At 52.0% G+C, this 16218-nt stretch overlaps 1 protein-coding gene across 1 annotated transcript in view; it reads left to right on the top strand.

Annotated features, from left to right (window-relative positions):
* Nucleotides 1-8270, top strand: part of LOC140372616 (gamma-aminobutyric acid receptor subunit alpha-2-like) — a 53032-nt gene extending 44762 nt beyond the window's left edge. Inside the window, exons 4-6 of the mRNA XM_072459733.1 lie at nt 4742-4894; nt 5126-5328; nt 7956-8270. Of these exons, the coding sequence (XP_072315834.1) occupies nt 4742-4894; nt 5126-5328; nt 7956-8270 (671 nt within the window). The remainder of the gene's footprint in view (nt 1-4741; nt 4895-5125; nt 5329-7955) is intronic.
* The last annotated feature ends 7948 nt before the right edge of the window (nt 8271-16218 follow it).

Raw genomic sequence — 16218 nt, 5'->3', positions numbered from 1 at the left:
TCTCTCGTCTTCTCTCGCTCTGATCCTGGGACGCTCGTCTTCGCTTGTCTTCTCTCATCTTCTCTCGTCTTCTCTCGTCTTCGCTCGTCTTCTCTCGTCTTCTCTCCCTCTGATCGTGGGACGCTCGTCTTCTCTCGTCTTCTCTCGTCTTCTCTCACTCTGATCCTGGGACGCTCATCTTCTCTCGTTTTCTCTCGTCTTCTCTCCCTCTGATCGTGGGACGCTCGTCTTCTCTCGTCTTCTCTCGCTCTGATCCTGGGACGCTCGTCTTCTCTCGTCTTCTCTCGTCTTCTCTCGTCTTCTCTCCCTCTGATCGTGGGACGGTCGTCTTCTCTCGTCTTCTCTCGTCTTCGCTCGTCTTCTCTCGTCTTCTCTCGCTCTGATCCTGGGACGCTTGTCTTCTCTCGTCTTCTCTCGTCTTCGCTCGTCTTCTCTCGTCTTCTCTCTTCTTCTCTCGCTCTGATCCTGGTACACTCGTCTTCTCTCGTCTTCTCTCGTCTTTGCTCGTCTTCTCTCGTCTTCTCTCTTCTTCTCTCGCTCTGATCCTGGTACACTCGTCTTCTCTCGTCTTCTCTCGTCTTCGCTCGTCTTCTCTCATCTTCTCTCGTCTTCGCTCGACTTCTCTCGTCTTCTCTCGTCTTCTCTCGCTCTTATCCTGGGACGCTCGTCTTCTCTTGTCTTCTCTCGTCTTCGCTCGTCTTCTCTCGTCTTCTCTCGTCTTCTCTCGTCTTCTCTCATCTTCTCTCTTCTCTCGTCTTCTCTCGTCTTCTCTCGTCTTCGCTCGTCTTCTCTCGTCTTCTCTCGTCTTCGCTCGACTTCTCTCGTCTTCTCTCGTCTTCTCTCGCTCTGATCCTGGGACGCTCGTCTTCTCTTGTCTTCTTTCGTCTTCTCTCGTCTTCTCTCGTCTTCTCTCGTCTTCGCTCGTCTTCTCTCGTCTTCTCTCGCTCTGATCCTGGGACGCTTGTCTTCTCTCGTCTTCTCTCGCTCTGATCCTGGGACGCTCGTCTTCTCTCGTCTTCTCTCGCTCTGATCCTGGGACGCTCGTCTTCTCTCGTCTTCTCTCGTCTTCTCTCCCTCTGATCGTGGGACGCTCGTCTTCTCTCGTCTTCTCTCCCTCTGATCGTGGGACGCTCGTCTTCTCTCGTCTTCTCTCGTCTTCGCTCGTCTTCTCTCGTCTTCTCTCGCTCTGATCTTGGGACGCTCGTCTTCTCTCGTCTTCTCTCGTCTTCTCTCGTCTTCGCTCGTCTTCTCTCGTCTTCTCTCGCACTGATCCTGGGACACTCGTCTTCTCTCGTCTTCTCTTGTCTTCGCTCGTCTTCTCTCGTCTTCGCTCGTCTTCTCTCGCTCTGATCCTGGGACGCTCGTCTTCTCTCGTCTTTGCTCGTCTTCTCTCATCTTCTCTCGTCTTCTCTCGTCTTCACTCGTCTTCTCTCATCTTCTCTTGTCTTCTCTCGTCTTCTCTCGCTCTGATCCTGGGACGCTCGTCTTCTCTCGTCTTCTCTCGCTCTGATCCTGGGACGCTCGTCTTCTCTCGTCTTCTCTCGTCTTCTCTCCCTCTGATCGTGGGACGCTCGTCTTCTCTCGTCTTCTCTCGTCTTCTCTCGTCTTCGCTCGTCTTCTCTCGTCTTCTCTCGTCTTCGCTCGTCTTCTCTCGTCTTCTCTCGCTCTGATCCTGGGACGCTCGTCTTCTCTTGTCTTCTTTCGTCTTCTCTCGTCTTCTCTCGTCTTCTCTCATCTTCTCTCGTCTTCGCTCGTCTTCTCTCGTCTTCTCTCGCTCTGATCCTGGGACGCTTGTCTTCTCTCGTCTTCTCTCGCTCTGATCCTGGGACGCTCGTCTTCTCTCGTCTTCTCTCGCTCTGATCCTGGGACGCTCGTCTTCTCTCGTCTTCTCTCCCTCTGATCGTGGGACGCTCGTCTTCTCTCGTCTTCTCTCCCTCTGATCGTGGGACGCTCGTCTTCTCTCGTCTTCTCTCGTCTTCGCTCGTCTTCTCTCGTCTTCTCTCGCTCTGATCTTGGGACGCTCGTCTTCTCTCGTCTTCTCTCGTCTTCTCTCTTCTTCGCTCGTCTTCTCTCGTCTTCTCTCGCACTGATCCTGGGACACTCGTCTTCTCTCGTCTTCTCTCGTCTTCGCTCGTCTTCTCTCGCTCTGATCCTGGGACGCTCGTCTTCTCTCGTCTTTGCTCGTCTTCTCTCATCTTCTCTTGTCTTCTCTCGTCTTCTCTCGCTCTGATCCTGGGACACTCGTCTTCTCTCGTCTTCTCTCGTCTTCGCTCGTCTTCTCTCGCTCTGATCCTGGGACGCTCGTCTTCTCTCGTCTTTGCTCGTCTTCTCTCATCTTCTCTTGTCTTCTCTCGTCTTCTCTCGCTCTGATCCTGGGACGCTCGTTTTCTCTCGTCTTCTCTCGCTCTGATCCTGGGACGCTCGTCTTCTCTCGTCTTCTCTCGTCTTCTCTCCCTCTGATCGTGGGACGCTCGTCTTCTCTCGTCTTCTCTCGCTCTGTCTCAGGACGTGGCAGTGGTCTTAAAAGTAGAGTTTGTTCTATAAGTGTGAGACATTGGTGTGGACATTCATGGAGCACGTTTCAGCACAAACTCCAGACTAAATCAAAGCAGTATATAAACACACACAAAAAATCCTCTCTCCCTCTCTCTCTCTCTCCTCTCTCTCTCTCTTTCTCTCTCTCTCTCCTCTCTCTCTTTCTCTCTCTCCTCTCTCTCTCTCCCCCCCTCTCTCTCTCTCCCTCTCTCTCTCTCTCTCTTCCTCTCCCTCCTCTCTCTCTCTTCCTCTCCCCCTCTCTCTCCTCTCTCTCTCTCCCCCTCTCTCTCTCCTCTCTCTCTCTTCCCCTCTCTCTTCCTCTCTCTCCCCCTCTCTCTTTCTCTCTCTCTCTCCCCCCCTCTCTCTCTCTCTCCCCCTCACTCTCTCTCCCTCTCTCCCTCTCTCTCCTCTTTCTCTCTCTCTCTCCTCTCTCTCTCTCCCACCTCTCTCTCTCTCCCTCTCTCTCTCTCTTCCTCTCTCTCTCTTCCTCTCCCTCGCTCTCTCCCTCGTTCTCCCTCTCTCTCCCTTCCCCTCTCTCTTTCTCTCTCTCCTCTCTCTTCCCCCTCTCTCTCTCCCTCTCTCTCTCTCTCCTCCTCTCTCTTCTCTCTCTCTCTTCCTCTCCCTCGCTCTCTCTCCTCTCTCCCTCTCTCTCTCTTCCCCTCTCTCTCTCTCCCTCTCTCTCTCTCTCTCTCTTCTCTCTCTCTCTTCCTCTCCCTCGCTCTCTCCCTCTTTCTCCCTCTCTCTCTCTTCCCCTGTCTCTTTCTCTCCCTCTCTCTCTCTTCCCCTCTCTCTTCCTCCCTCTCCTCTCCTCTCTCTCCCCCCTCTCTCTCTCTCTCCCTCTCTCTCTCTTCCTCTCTCTTCTCTCTTCCTCTCCCTCGCTCTCTCCCTCTTTCCCCCTCTCTCTCTCTTCCTCTCTCTCCCCCTCTCTCTCCCTCTCTCTCCCTCTCTCTCTCTCTTCCTCTCCCTCGCTCTCTCCTCTCTTCCCCTCTCTCTTTCTCTCTCTCCTCTCTCTTCCCCTCTCTCCTCTCTTTCTCTCTCTCTCTCCCTCTCTCTCTCTCTCTCTTCTTCTCTCTTCTCTCTCTCTCTTCCGCTCCCTCGCTCTCTCCTCTCTCCCTCTTTCTCCCTCTCTCTCTCTTCCCCTCTCTCTTCCTCTCCCTCTCTCTTTCTTCCCCTCTCTCTTCCTCTCTCTCCTCTCCTCTCTCTCCCCCCCTCACTCTCTCTCTCCCTCTCTCTCTCTCTCTTCCCCTCTCTCTTCCTCTCCCTCTCTCTTTCTTCCCCTCTCTCTTCCTCTCTCTCCTCTCCTCTCTCTCCCCCCCTCACTCTCTCTCTCCCTCTCTCTCTCTCTCTTCCTCTCTCTTCTTTCTCTCTCTTCCTCTCCCTCGCTCTCTCCCTCTTTCTCCCTCTCTCTCTCTTCCCCTCTCTCTTCCTCTCTCTCCTCTCCTCTCTCTCCCCCCCTCACTCTCTCTCTCCCTCTCTCTCTCTCTCTTCCTCTCTCTTCTTTCTCTCTCTTCCTCTCCCTCGCTCTCTCCCTCTTTCTCCCTCTCTCTCTCTTCCCCTCTCTCTTCCTCTCTCTCCTCTCTCTCTCTCTCTGTTGTCTGGATGAATGATTTAAATGCTGGCTCACTCATCCGTCTCGGCCCCAGTGTGGTGGTGTGGATCTGGGTCATGTGGCAGCAGCAGCAGCCACTAAGAGGCGCTCTCAGGCCCATCTGTTGTATAATGAGCACATTTATAAAGAATGATCTAAAAACAAAAGCTTCGCAAAAGTATAATGAGCGTTAAAGTAACATTTGTCCAGTAAACGCCACAATGACTTAAACCCGACTAAAAATGTGTGACTGTGAAATGATCTGAACATGTGTTTCTTCCTCCTTCAGGACTAAACCAGGTCTAAATCAGGATTAAACCAGAACCAAACCAGGACTAAACCAGGACTAAACCAGGTCTAAACCAGGACTAAACCAGGACTAAACCAGAACCAAACCAGGACTAAACCAGGACTAAACCAGGTCTAAACCAGGTCTAAACCAGGACTAAACCAGGTCTAAACCAGGACTAAACCAGGACTAAACCAGGACTAAACCAGGACTAAACCAGGACTAAACCAGGACTAAACCAGGACTAAACCAGGTCTAAACCAGGACTAAAAGAGAAAGTCCTGTTTGTGTGTTAGCTCTGCTCTGATGAGCTGTGTCGCCCCCTGCAGGTGAGTACACTGTCATGACGGCTCAGTTCCACCTGAAGAGGAAGATCGGATACTTCGTCATCCAGACGTACCTGCCGTGCATCATGACCGTCATCCTGTCCCAGGTCTCCTTCTGGCTCAACCGAGAGTCTGTGCCGGCCAGGACCGTGTTCGGTGAGTTTATCCTCTGACCTCTGCTCTCCTGACCCCTGACCTTTGACCTCTGCTCTTCTGACCTCTGCTCTTCTGACCCCTGACCTTCTGCTCCTGACCTTCTGCTCATCTGACCTCTGACCCTTTGCTCCTCTGATGTCTAACCTTTCCCCCTCTGACCCCTGACCTTTTGCTGCTCTGACCCCTGACCTCTGACCTTTCCCCCTCTGACCCCTGACCTCTCTGCTGCAGGAGTGACCACAGTCCTCACCATGACGACGCTCTCCATCTCGGCTCGTAACTCTCTGCCTAAAGTGGCGTATGCGACGGCCATGGACTGGTTCATCGCCGTGTGTTACGCCTTCGTCTTCTCGGCGCTCATCGAGTTCGCCACCGTGAATTACTTCACCAAACGCGGCTGGGCCTGGGACGGAAAGAGCGTCGTCACTGACAAGGTCAGACTCGTCCAGACGACTTTCACTTTCAGGTCCACAGTTCCTGTCTTTGGTTTCATCTAAACCTTTGGCCAAATAAGTTTCCTGAATAAATGCTTGCGTTGCTAAGCTGCTCTTGTTAGCAGGGTTAGCATTAGCATGGTTAATGCTAGTGTTGGCTCCAGAGTCTGCTGCAGTTAATGTGGCGTAGAGCTTTTCTGTGTGGAGTTTGCATGTTCTCCCTGTGTGTGTGGAGGTTAAACCCACTAAAAACATGTCCAATTGGCTAAAAATAAATGTTTCATATCCGAGGGACTTTCCTGGTTAAATAAATGTCTTCTTCTTCTTCTTCTTCTTCTTCTTCTTCTTCTTCTTCTTCTTCTTCTTCTTCTTCTTCTTCTTCTTCTTCCTTCTTCTTCTTCTTCTTCTTCTTCTTCTTCTTCTTCTTTGGTGTTTTATTGCGGTTGGTATTCAAGTGTTACATTACCGCCACCTCCTCTTTTATCCAAACTCCTCCCACTCTCCCCCCTCCTCTTTTATCCAAACTCCTCCCACTCTCCCCCCTCCTCTTTTATCAAAACTCCTCCCACTCTCCCCCCTCCTCTTTTATCCAAACTCCTCCCACTCTCCCCCCTCCTCTTTTATCCAAACTCCTCCCACTCTCCCTCCCCCGTTCGTCTCCAGATGTGTTTTCTTCCATAGAGAGGATGCACTGGGTCTCAGCGTTGCCAGGACTTATAATCATAAACCTGTGTGACAACAGCCCCCCCTAGTGTTATTTCTGTCACATCACACAGAGGGGAAAACAAACAATGAGACTTTATTCATATTCTGTGAAAAGATAAAGCCCAGTCACTGAAACTAGTCTGAAACTTGCTGTGCTAAATGTCAGATCCTTATGTAACAAATCTCTCTTAATTCATCATTTTATTTCTTCTTATAATCTTGATTTTATGTTTTTAACTGAAACATGGCTTGACAAAAACACAGGAAATGTAGTTCTGATAGAATCTGCTCCACCCAACTTTAAGTTTGAATCTGAAACACTGAGTCTGAGTCTGTGCTGTCTTTAGGGATGAAATAATGACCCACAGGTTGTTCTTTGGGGTGTTTTCATCATTTGAGTTTGTCTCCTTTAAAATGGAGCTAAAACGGTCTCATTCTCTTCATTGTTTTATACAAGCCTCTCCAGCACTGACAACGTTTTAGTGATGATTTTTCTGAGACGTTTCAGTCGCACAGACTTTGATGGTTTGGTCATTACAGGTGATTTCAATGTTCATGTGGAGAATGTTTGTGACAGACTTGTTGAACTGTTACATCGAGTGTTTTGAATGTTCTGGACACAATTGTCCCTATGAAGGCTAAAATTGTTAAAAATAAGCAGAAGTTGCCATGGAGACATGATGATTCAGGGGGAGTGGTCATAAAGCCTCTCCTGAAGAAGAGCAGGGGGAGGGGTCAGGGGGAGTGGTCATAAAGCCTCTCCTGAAGAAGAGCAGGGGGAGGGGTCAGGGGGAGTGGTCATAAAGCCTCTCCTGAAGAAGAGCAGAGGTCAGGGGGAGGGGTCAGGGGGAGTGGTCATAAAGCCTCTCCTGAAGAAGAGCAGGGGGAGGGGTCAGGGGGAGTGGTCATAAAGCCTCTCCTGAAGAAGAGCAGAGGTCAGGGGGAGGGGTCAGGGGGAGTGGTCATAAAGCCTCTCCTGAAGAAGAGCAGGGGGAGGGGTCAGGGGGAGTGGTCATAAAGCCTCTCCTGAAGAAGAGCAGAGGTCAGGGGGAGGGGTCAGGGGGAGTGGTCATAAAGCCTCTCCTGAAGAAGAGCAGGGGGAGGGGTCAGGGGGAGTGGTCATAAAGCCTCTCCTGAAGAAGAGCAGAGGTCAGGGGGAGGGGTCAGGGGGAGGGGTCATAAAGCCTCTCCTGAAGAAGAGCAGGGGGAGGGGGGAGGGGTCAGGGGGAGGGGTCATAAAGCCTCTCCTGAAGAAGAGCAGAGGTCAGGGGGAGGGGTCAGGGGGAGGGGTCATAAAGCCTCTCCTGAAGAAGAGCAGTCTTGATGCTCCAGTACTGAGTCATTACTGGTCCATCTAGGGTAGATCTAAATCCCTCTGTGATGTCATCACTGTGCGACACAGAGACCGTTTACACTGACACACTTTTCTGACAGTTTAAACCATCGTTCGACAAAATAAAGGCGTGGATTTTGGCTCTTGGTTACAGTCTGGTTGCTGGGTAACAGCAGTTGAATCACTGCTACCAGGAAGTACAATTATAAACTAAACAAAAATGGTCAAACTGGGGACAAATAGGTAAAATATTTAGTGAATTCTGAACAATATATTTGTCCCCACTGTCACGGCCCCTCGTTTGGCAAAGGTGGTTCCTCCCAATGCTCTGGGCGGGGCCACCTGGGCGGGGCCACCTGGGCCCGGGTTCAGCAGTCTCGCTTTTGTTGAGTTTCCTCAGTTGCTGCTTCTTCAGTTTGGCTTTCAGAGGCAGTTGATCATCATTGTTCAGTTATCTTATATGATATACAATAAAACCTTTACCTGCCGCTCTTTACATTACTGTGAAGTCGTGTAAACTTGTCGGGAGTCAGAATGTAAACTTTACGTTATCCACAGTTTCATACGTTTCTTGTCTTCCTCTCGTCAGAAAAAAGAGCGCGCGTCCGTGATGAAGAAGAACAACGCGTACGCCGTAGCCGTGGCCAACTACGCGCCGACGCTGGGCAAAGACCCACTGGGCACGCTCCCCACCATCGCCAAGGGGGGCTGCGCCTCGTCCTCGGACCCGTCCAAGCCCGCCGGCTCCAAGGGCCCCGAGCAGAAGAAGACCTTCAACAGCGTGAGCAAAATCGACCGCATGTCGCGCATCCTGTTCCCCGTGCTCTTCGGCAGCTTCAACCTGGTTTACTGGGCCACGTACCTGAACCGCGAGCCCGTCATCAAAGACATGATCCCGACCTGAGCCCCGCCCTGAGCCCCGCCCCAGGCGCTCGCCAAACACACCGGGAACGTGGAGGAGAAGAGCTCAAGTTTTATGGAGAAGCCGGATTTTGAAGGGACAAAAGTGAACTCCAGAGGAACAGTCCGAGCTGGAGCCCCGTTTTCTACTCTGCACTTTTAAGAGTTTTGTAAATGTGTGAACCATATTTCTATCTATGGTTTCTTATCGTGAGCATAATTATCGTGTGGAATCAAAAATATCGACCTGCGCGACGGAAACGTAGGGGACTTTCATAAACGGGGGACAGCGCTTTGTTTTTGTGTCACAACAGTTCAGTCCAAGGGCGACACCCGGGTCCAAACCCCGGGTCAGCGGGTCAAACCAAACACAAGGCCCGATCTCTCGCTCGAACGCTCTTGAAAAGGGACGCGATCGTTTTCAGACGACAAACCACGCCCCTCCTTTAACCACGCCTCCCCGTTTACCACGCCCCCCCTTTAACCACGCCTCCCCGTTTACCCACGCGACTCCTTTAACCACGCCTCCCCGTTTACCCACGCGACTCCTTTAACCACGCCTCCCCGTTTACCACGCCCCCCTTTAACCACGCCTCCCCGTTTACCACGCCCCCCTTTAACCACGCCTCCCCGTTTACCACGCCCCCCTTTAACCACGCCTCCCCGTTTACCACGCCCCCCTTTAACCACGCCTCCCCGTTTACCACGCCCCCCTTTAACCACGCCTCCCCGTTTACCACGCCCCCCTTTAACCACGCCTCCCCGTTTACCACGCCCCCCTTTAACCACGCCTCCCGGTTTACCACGCCCCCCTTTAACCACGCCTCCCCGTTTACCACGCCCCCCTTTAACCACGCCTCCCCGTTTACCACGCCCCCCCGTTACCGCGCTCCGGGGGGTTTGTAGCATCGACAGTAAAACAGGCGGTCAGACAGGGTGGGGGGCCCGGCTCTGGGTGGGGGCTCTGGGTGGGGGCCCCGGCTCTGGGTGGAGGCCCCGGCTCTGGGTGGGGGCCCCGGCTCTGGGTTGGGGCCCCGGCTCTGGGTGGAGGCCCTGGCTCTGGGTGGGGGTTCCGGCTCTGGGTGGGGGCCTCGTTTGTGAAAGTCCCCGAGTCGCTGCAGGTTTGAACTGTTTGTACAGAAAAAAAGATGAAAACAGGTGGTTTATGGTCTAAATGTTCCTGTTACAGACACTTTATGATATTCTAATGTTGTTTACGTTCGAGTGGAAGAATTTAACTTATTTATTTATTTATGTCTTGATTTGCCAAAATGAAGAGACTTTATTTCTGTCCAAGCCAATGCAAAAACAATATGTATTATATTGTGTAGGACTATTATTCTCATTATTAATGATTAATTATGATTCTGTTATGGTTCCGTTGGGGCCGTCGTCGTGCCATTTGTCTTTGTGAAATCAACTTTTTTAAAAGACAAAAATCGGCCTTAAAGCTGCGAAAAGTCTGCGAAAAGTCTGCCAAACCTTTGAATCGAAGCGTTTTCATTCTTTTGTCTTTTAACTTTATGGAAGTCACATTTGTCATTGTGATGCTGCTGGAGCACTGCCAACGAGTGTTTTACAGACGCTTACTCGTGTTGGAGGAGCGACTGGGGAGAAGGACTTTAGCTAAAGGCACGTTTCCACTGGTTCAGTCCTGAAGTCTGAGAGGTTCTGGCCCCTGAGAGATTCTGGCCCCTGAGAGTGTCTGGCTCTTATCTCAGGGGGAGGAGCCTCCACAGCACAGCCAGATGATTGGACGAGAGAGAGAACACAGACTCAGGCCAAAACAAGAGGCAAAAGAATCATTTGTCTCAAACTCTGACTTGTTTCCACTGATGCTAACGACTATGTGGAGCCTTAGCAACACAGAGCTAGCAAAGCACGTTAGCAACACAGAGCTAGTAAAGCACGTTAGCAACACAGAACTAGCAAAGCACGTTAGCAACACAGAGCTAGCAAAGCACGTTAGCAACACAAAGCTAGCAAAGCACGTTAGCAACACAAAGCTAGCAAAGCACATTAGCAACACAAAGCTAGCAAAGCACGTTAGCAACAGCTGTTTCCTGTTCATGGCACTCGCTTTGTCAAGAGCTACAATCTGATATTTCCAGGTCATAAAGCGTCTGACATTAGCATTAGCATTAGCATGACATAAAGAGAGGTTCAAACGCCACGCCCCTCACACACGCTAGCTTTAACCACGCCCTCACGCACACTAGCTTTAGCCACGCCCCTCACACGCACTAGCTTTAGCCACGCCCCTCACACACACTAGCTTTAGCCACGCCCCTCACACACGCTAGCTTTAACCACGCCCTCACGCACACTAGCTTTAGCCACGCCCCTCACACGCACTAGCTTTAGCCACGCCCCTCACACACACTAGCTTTAGCCACGCCCCTCACACGCACTAGCTTTAGCCACGCCCCTCACACACGCTAGCTTTAGCCACGCCCCCCACACACACTAGCTTTAGCCACGCCCCTCACACACGCTAGCTTTAGCCACGCCCCTCACACGCACTAGCTTTAGCCACGCCCCTCACACACACTAGCTTTAGCCACGCCCCTCACACGCACTAGCTTTAGCCACGCCCCTCACACACACAAGCTTTAGCCACGCCCCTCACACACACAAGCTTTAGCCACGCCCCTCACACAAACTAGCTTTAGACACGCCCCTCACACACACTAGCTTTAGCCACGCCCCTCACACACACTAGCTTTAGCCACGCCCCTTAAACACGCTAGCTTTAGCCACGCCCCTTAAACACGCTAGCTTTAGCCACGCCCCTCAAACACGCTAGCTTTAGCCACGCCCCTCACACACGCTAGCTTTAGCCACGCCCCTCACACGCACTAGCTTTAGCCACGCCCCTCACACACACAAGCTTTAGCCACGCCCCTCACACACACAAACTTTAGCCACGCCCCTCACACAAACTAGCTTTAGACACGCCCCTCACACACAATAGCTTTAGCCACGCCCCTCACACACACTAGCTTTAGCCACGCCCCTCACACACTAGCTTTAGCCACGCCCCTCACACACACTAGCTGTAGCCACGCCCCTCACACACACTAGTTTTAGCCACGCCCCTCACACACTAGCTTTAGCCACGCCCCTCACACACTAGCTTTAGCCACGCCCCTCACACACTAGCTTTAGCCACGCCCCTCACACACAGGTCTTTGTGAGTTCAGGAGGATTTAGATCAGATTTGTGAAGGAAACATGAGTTTAGTTTGTGATGTCAGAGGCTCAGGAGGCGGAGCAGGAGCTCTAAAGTGACCGCTCTGGGGCCAGTGGAAACATGGCTTATTTGTTTACTCATGACACAGACTCATTTTGTCTGAACTTTAACTCTAAAAACTGTGGGTTTTTGCCAAACAATGTTTACTCTTCAATCATTCCTTGTTACAACTGTGGTGGTCTCTGGGTACTCTCCTGACTGTGACTGTGGTGGTCTCTGGGTACTCTCCTGACTGTGGGGGTCTCTGGGTACTCTCCTGACTGTGACTGTGGGGGTCTCTGGGTACTCTCCTGACTGTGACTGTGGGGGTCTCTGGGTACTCTCCTGACTGTGGGGGTCTCTGGGTACTCTCCTGACTGTGACTGTGGGGGTCTCTGGGTACTCTCCTGACTGTGACTGTGGGGGTCTCTGGGTACTCTTCTGACTGTGACTGTGGGGGTCTCTGGGTACGTCTCTGGGTACTCTCCTGACTGTGACTGTGGGGGTCTCTGGGTACTCTCCTGACTGTGACTGTGGGGGTCTCTGGGTACTCTCCTGACTGTGACTGTAGGGGTCTCTGGGTACTCTCCTGACTGTGACTGTGGGGGTCTCTGGGTACTCTCCTGACTGTGACTGTGGAGGTCTCTGGGTACTCTCCTGACTGTGACTGTGGTGGTCTCTGGGTACTCTCCTGACTGTGGGGGTCTCTGGGTACTCTCCTTACTGTGACTGTGGGGGTCTCTGGGTACTCTCCTGACTGTGACTGTGGGGGTCTCTGAGTACGTCTCTGGGTACTCTCCTGACTGTGACTGTGGTGGTCTCTGGGTACTCTCCTGACTGTGACTGTGGGGGTCTCTGGGTACTCTTCTGACTGTGACTGTGGTGGTCTCTGGGTACGTCTCTGGGTACTCTCCTGACTGTGACTGTGGGGGTCTCTGGGTACTCTCCTGACTGTGACTGTGGGGGTCTCTGGGTACTCTCCTGACTGTGGGGGTCTCTGGGTACTCTCCTGACTGTGACTGTGGGGGTCTCTGGGTACTCTCCTGACTGTGACTGTGGGGGTCTCTGGGTACTCTCCTGACTGTGACTGTGGGGGTCTCTGGGTACTCTCCTGACTGTGGGGGTCTCTGGGTACTCTCCTGACTGTGACTGTGGGGGTCTCTGGGTACTCTCCTGACTGTGGGGGTCTCTGGGTACTCTCCTGACTGTGACTGTGGGGGTCTCTGGGTACTCTCCTGACTGTGGGGGTCTCTGGGTACTCTCCTGACTGTGACTGTGGGGATCTCTGGGTACTCTCCTGACTGTGGGGGTCTCTGGGTACTCTCCTGACTGTGACTGTGGGGGTCTCTGGGTACTCTCCTGACTGTGACTGTGGAGGTCTCTGGGTACTCTCCTGACTGTGACTGTGGGGGTCTCTGGGTACTCTCCTGACTGTGACTGTGGGGGTCTCTGGGTACTCTCCTGACTGTGACTGTGGAGGTCTCTGGGTACTCTCCTGACTGTGACTGTGGAGGTCTCTGGGTACTCTCCTGACTGTGACTGTGGGGGTCTCTGGGTACTCTTCTGTCCCGGTCGCTCCTCCAAACTCAAAGTCACTGCCAAAATGTTCCCCTTGTTCCAAACAGAACCCTGAGTCTCGTCTCCACCACAAGCTTCTTTTACCACTTTTCCACAAAGATGGTTCCGGTTCTGAGCCGGTTCTGAGCCGGTTCTGGGCCTTTGCCCATTTAAGAACCGGTTCTGCCATTTTCCACTCAAAAAACCCTGGTTCCTGGAAATGAGAACAGGTTCTGGTGGAAAACTAAAACATCTGATTACAATCAGCACTGAACCAAAACCTTGGTGGAAAAGAAGTATATGTGGTTCCACGTGGCTCTGTATAGTTCCATGTGGTTCCATGTGGTTCTGTGTGGTTCCAGGTGGTTCCGTGTGGTTCCGTGTGGTTCTAATGCGACGTTCCATGTGGTTCCGTGTGGTTCCATGTGGTTCCCTATGGTTCCGCGTGGCTCTGTATAGTTCCATGTGGTTCCATGTGGTTCTGTGTGGTTCCAGGTGGTTCCGCGTGGTTCCATGTGGTTCCACGTGGCTCTGTATAGTTCCATGTGGTTCCATGTGGTTCTGTGTGGTTCCAGGTGGTTCCGTGTGGTTCCGTGTGGTTCTAATGCGACGTTCCATGTGGTTCCGTGTGGTTCCATGTGGTTCCCTATGGTTCCGCGTGGCTCTGTATTGTTCCATGTGGTTCCATGTGGTTCTGTGTGGTTCCAGGTGGTTCCGCGTGGTTCCATGTGGTTCCACGTGGCTCTGTATAGTTCCATGTGGTTCCATGTGGTTCTGTGTGGTTCCAGGTGGTTCCGTGTGGTTCCATGTGGTTCCAGGTGGTTCCATGTGGTTCCAGGTGGTTCCATGTGGTTCCGTGTGGTTCCAGGTGGTTCCTTGTGGTTCCAGGTGGTTCCATGTGGTTCCGTGTGGTTCCAGGTGGTTCCTTGTGGTTCCAGGTGGTTCCATGTGGTTCCGTGTGGTTCCAGGTGGTTCCTTGTGGTTCCAGGTGGTTCCAGGTGGTTCCATGTGGTTCCGTGTGGTTCCAGGTGGTTCCTTGTGGTTCCAGGTGGTTCCAGGTGGTTCCATGTGGTTCCGTGTGGTTCCAGGTGGTTCCTTGTGGTTCCAGGTGGTTCCATGTGGTTCCGTGTGGTTCCAGGTGGTTCCTTGTGGTTCCAGGTGGTTCCAGGTGGTTCCATGTGGTTCCGTGTGGTTCCAGGTGGTTCCTTGTGGTTCCAGGTGGTTCCATGTGGTTCCGTGTGGTTCCAGGTGGTTCCTTGTGGTTCCAGGTGGTTCCATGTGGTTCCGTGTGGTTCCAGGTGGTTCCTTGTGGTTCCAGGTGGTTCCATGTGGTTCCGTGTGGTTCCATGTGGTTCCAGGTGGTTCCATGTGGTTCCAGGTGGTTCCATGTGGTTCCGTGTGGTTCCAGGTGGTTCCTTGTGGTTCCAGGTGGTTCCATGTGGTTCCGTGTGGTTCCATGTGGTTTCTTGTGGTTCCAGGTGGTCCCGTGTGGTTCTAATGCGACGTTCCGTGTCACTTCTCCATCACTGTGTTCTGATAAAGCCATATGTGGTGCCTCATGTTCTCTCACTCGACTGTGAAAACCACAAAGGTTTTTTATTATTATTTATTTATTTTTATACGTTTATAATTTAAGGCCATATTTTTATGATTGTGTTATTTATTGAAAACACCATTTTATTCATTTATTTTTACAATTTACTTTATCATTTTAAAGAATTATAAACGTTCTGAGAGATCTTTATTAAGAACCTGTGTTTTTTGTAAAACATGGAACTAATGAGAACTCAGGCTCCGCCCACCAATCACTGTGTTTAATTTAGTCCTGGTTTAGTCCTGGTTTAGTCCTGGTTTAGTCCTGGTTTTGTCCTGGTTTTGTCCTGGTTTTGTCCTGGTTTAGACCTGGTTTAGACCTGGTTTAGTCCTGGTTTAGTCCTGGTTTAGTCCTGGTTTAGACCTGGTTTAGTCCTGGTTTAGTCCTGGTTTAGACCTGGTTCAGACCTGGTTTAGTCCTGGTTTAGTTCTGGTTTAGTCCTGGTTTAGTCCTGGTTTAGACCTGGTTCAGACCTGGTTTAGACCTGGTTTAGTTCCATCATGGTTGATACATTTTTCTCTTTTTGAAGTAGTTTTTCCAGATTCTTTTAGAGCAGATTCATATTAAAATGTCTTGTTTCAAATGGACCAAACTCGTCCTAAACTGGTCTGTGAAACGTGTCGGCCATTTTGTGTCCAGCCTCGGCCTTTTCTCCCGTTTACGTGTCACTTCCTCTGTTTACGTGTCACTTCCTCTGTTTACGAGTCACTTCCTCTGTTTACAAGTCACTTCCTCTGTTTACGTGTGACACTTCATCTGTTTACGAGTCACTTCCTCTGTTCACGTTTTGCATGGTAAAGAAACTGCTGATTTATCATTTCACATTTTGAGCTTCTTTGTTTCTGAGTCTAGAACATTCCAGGGTCGATTGTTCTCCAGGTGACGCTCGATGCACAATTTTAATAAACATATCATTCCAGTCTTTCTACCAAAGCTGCCGTTTGTCTTTCACAGTCCGACACGCCCAATAACACTAGGGAGGGTCCTTCCAGCGGTGGTCAGGGAGGGTCCTTCCAGTGGTGGTCAGGGAGGGTCCTTCCAGCAGTGGTTCAGGGAGGGTCCTTCCAGCGGTGGTTCAGGGAGGGTCCTTCCAGTGGTGGTTCAGGGAGGGTCCTTCCAGCAGTGGTCAGGGAGAGTCCTTCCAGCAGTGGTTCAGGGAGGGTCCTTCCAGCGGTGGTTCAGGGAGGGTCCTTCCAGCAGTGGTTCAGGGAGGGTCCTTCCAGCGGTGGTTCAGGGAGGGTCCTTCCAGCAGTGGTTCAGGGAGGGTCCTTCCAGCAGTGGTTCAGGGAGGGTCCTTCCAGCGGTGGTCAGGGAGGGTCCTTCCAGCAGTGGTCAGGGAGGGTCCTTCCAGCAGTGGTTCAGGGAGGGTCCTTCCAGCAGTGGTTCAGGGAGGGTCCTTCCAGCGGTGGTTCAGGGAGGGTCCTTCCAGCAGTGGTTCAGGGAGGGTCCTTCCAGCGGTGGTTCAGGGAGGGTCCTTCCAGTGGTGGTCAGGGAGGGTCCTTCCAGCAGTGGTTCAGGGAGGGTCCTTCCAGCGGTGGTCAGGGAGGGTCCTTCCAGCAGTGGTCAGGGA

The sequence above is a fragment of the Eucyclogobius newberryi genome, unplaced genomic scaffold, assembly GCF_026437365.1.
Source record: "Eucyclogobius newberryi isolate DKJ021-1_F unplaced genomic scaffold, fEucNew1.0.hap1 SCAF_265, whole genome shotgun sequence".
NCBI lineage: Eukaryota > Metazoa > Chordata > Actinopteri > Gobiiformes > Gobiidae > Eucyclogobius > Eucyclogobius newberryi.
The sequence above is the reverse complement of the archived record's forward strand: the minus strand, read 5'-3'. Positions and strand labels throughout refer to the sequence as shown.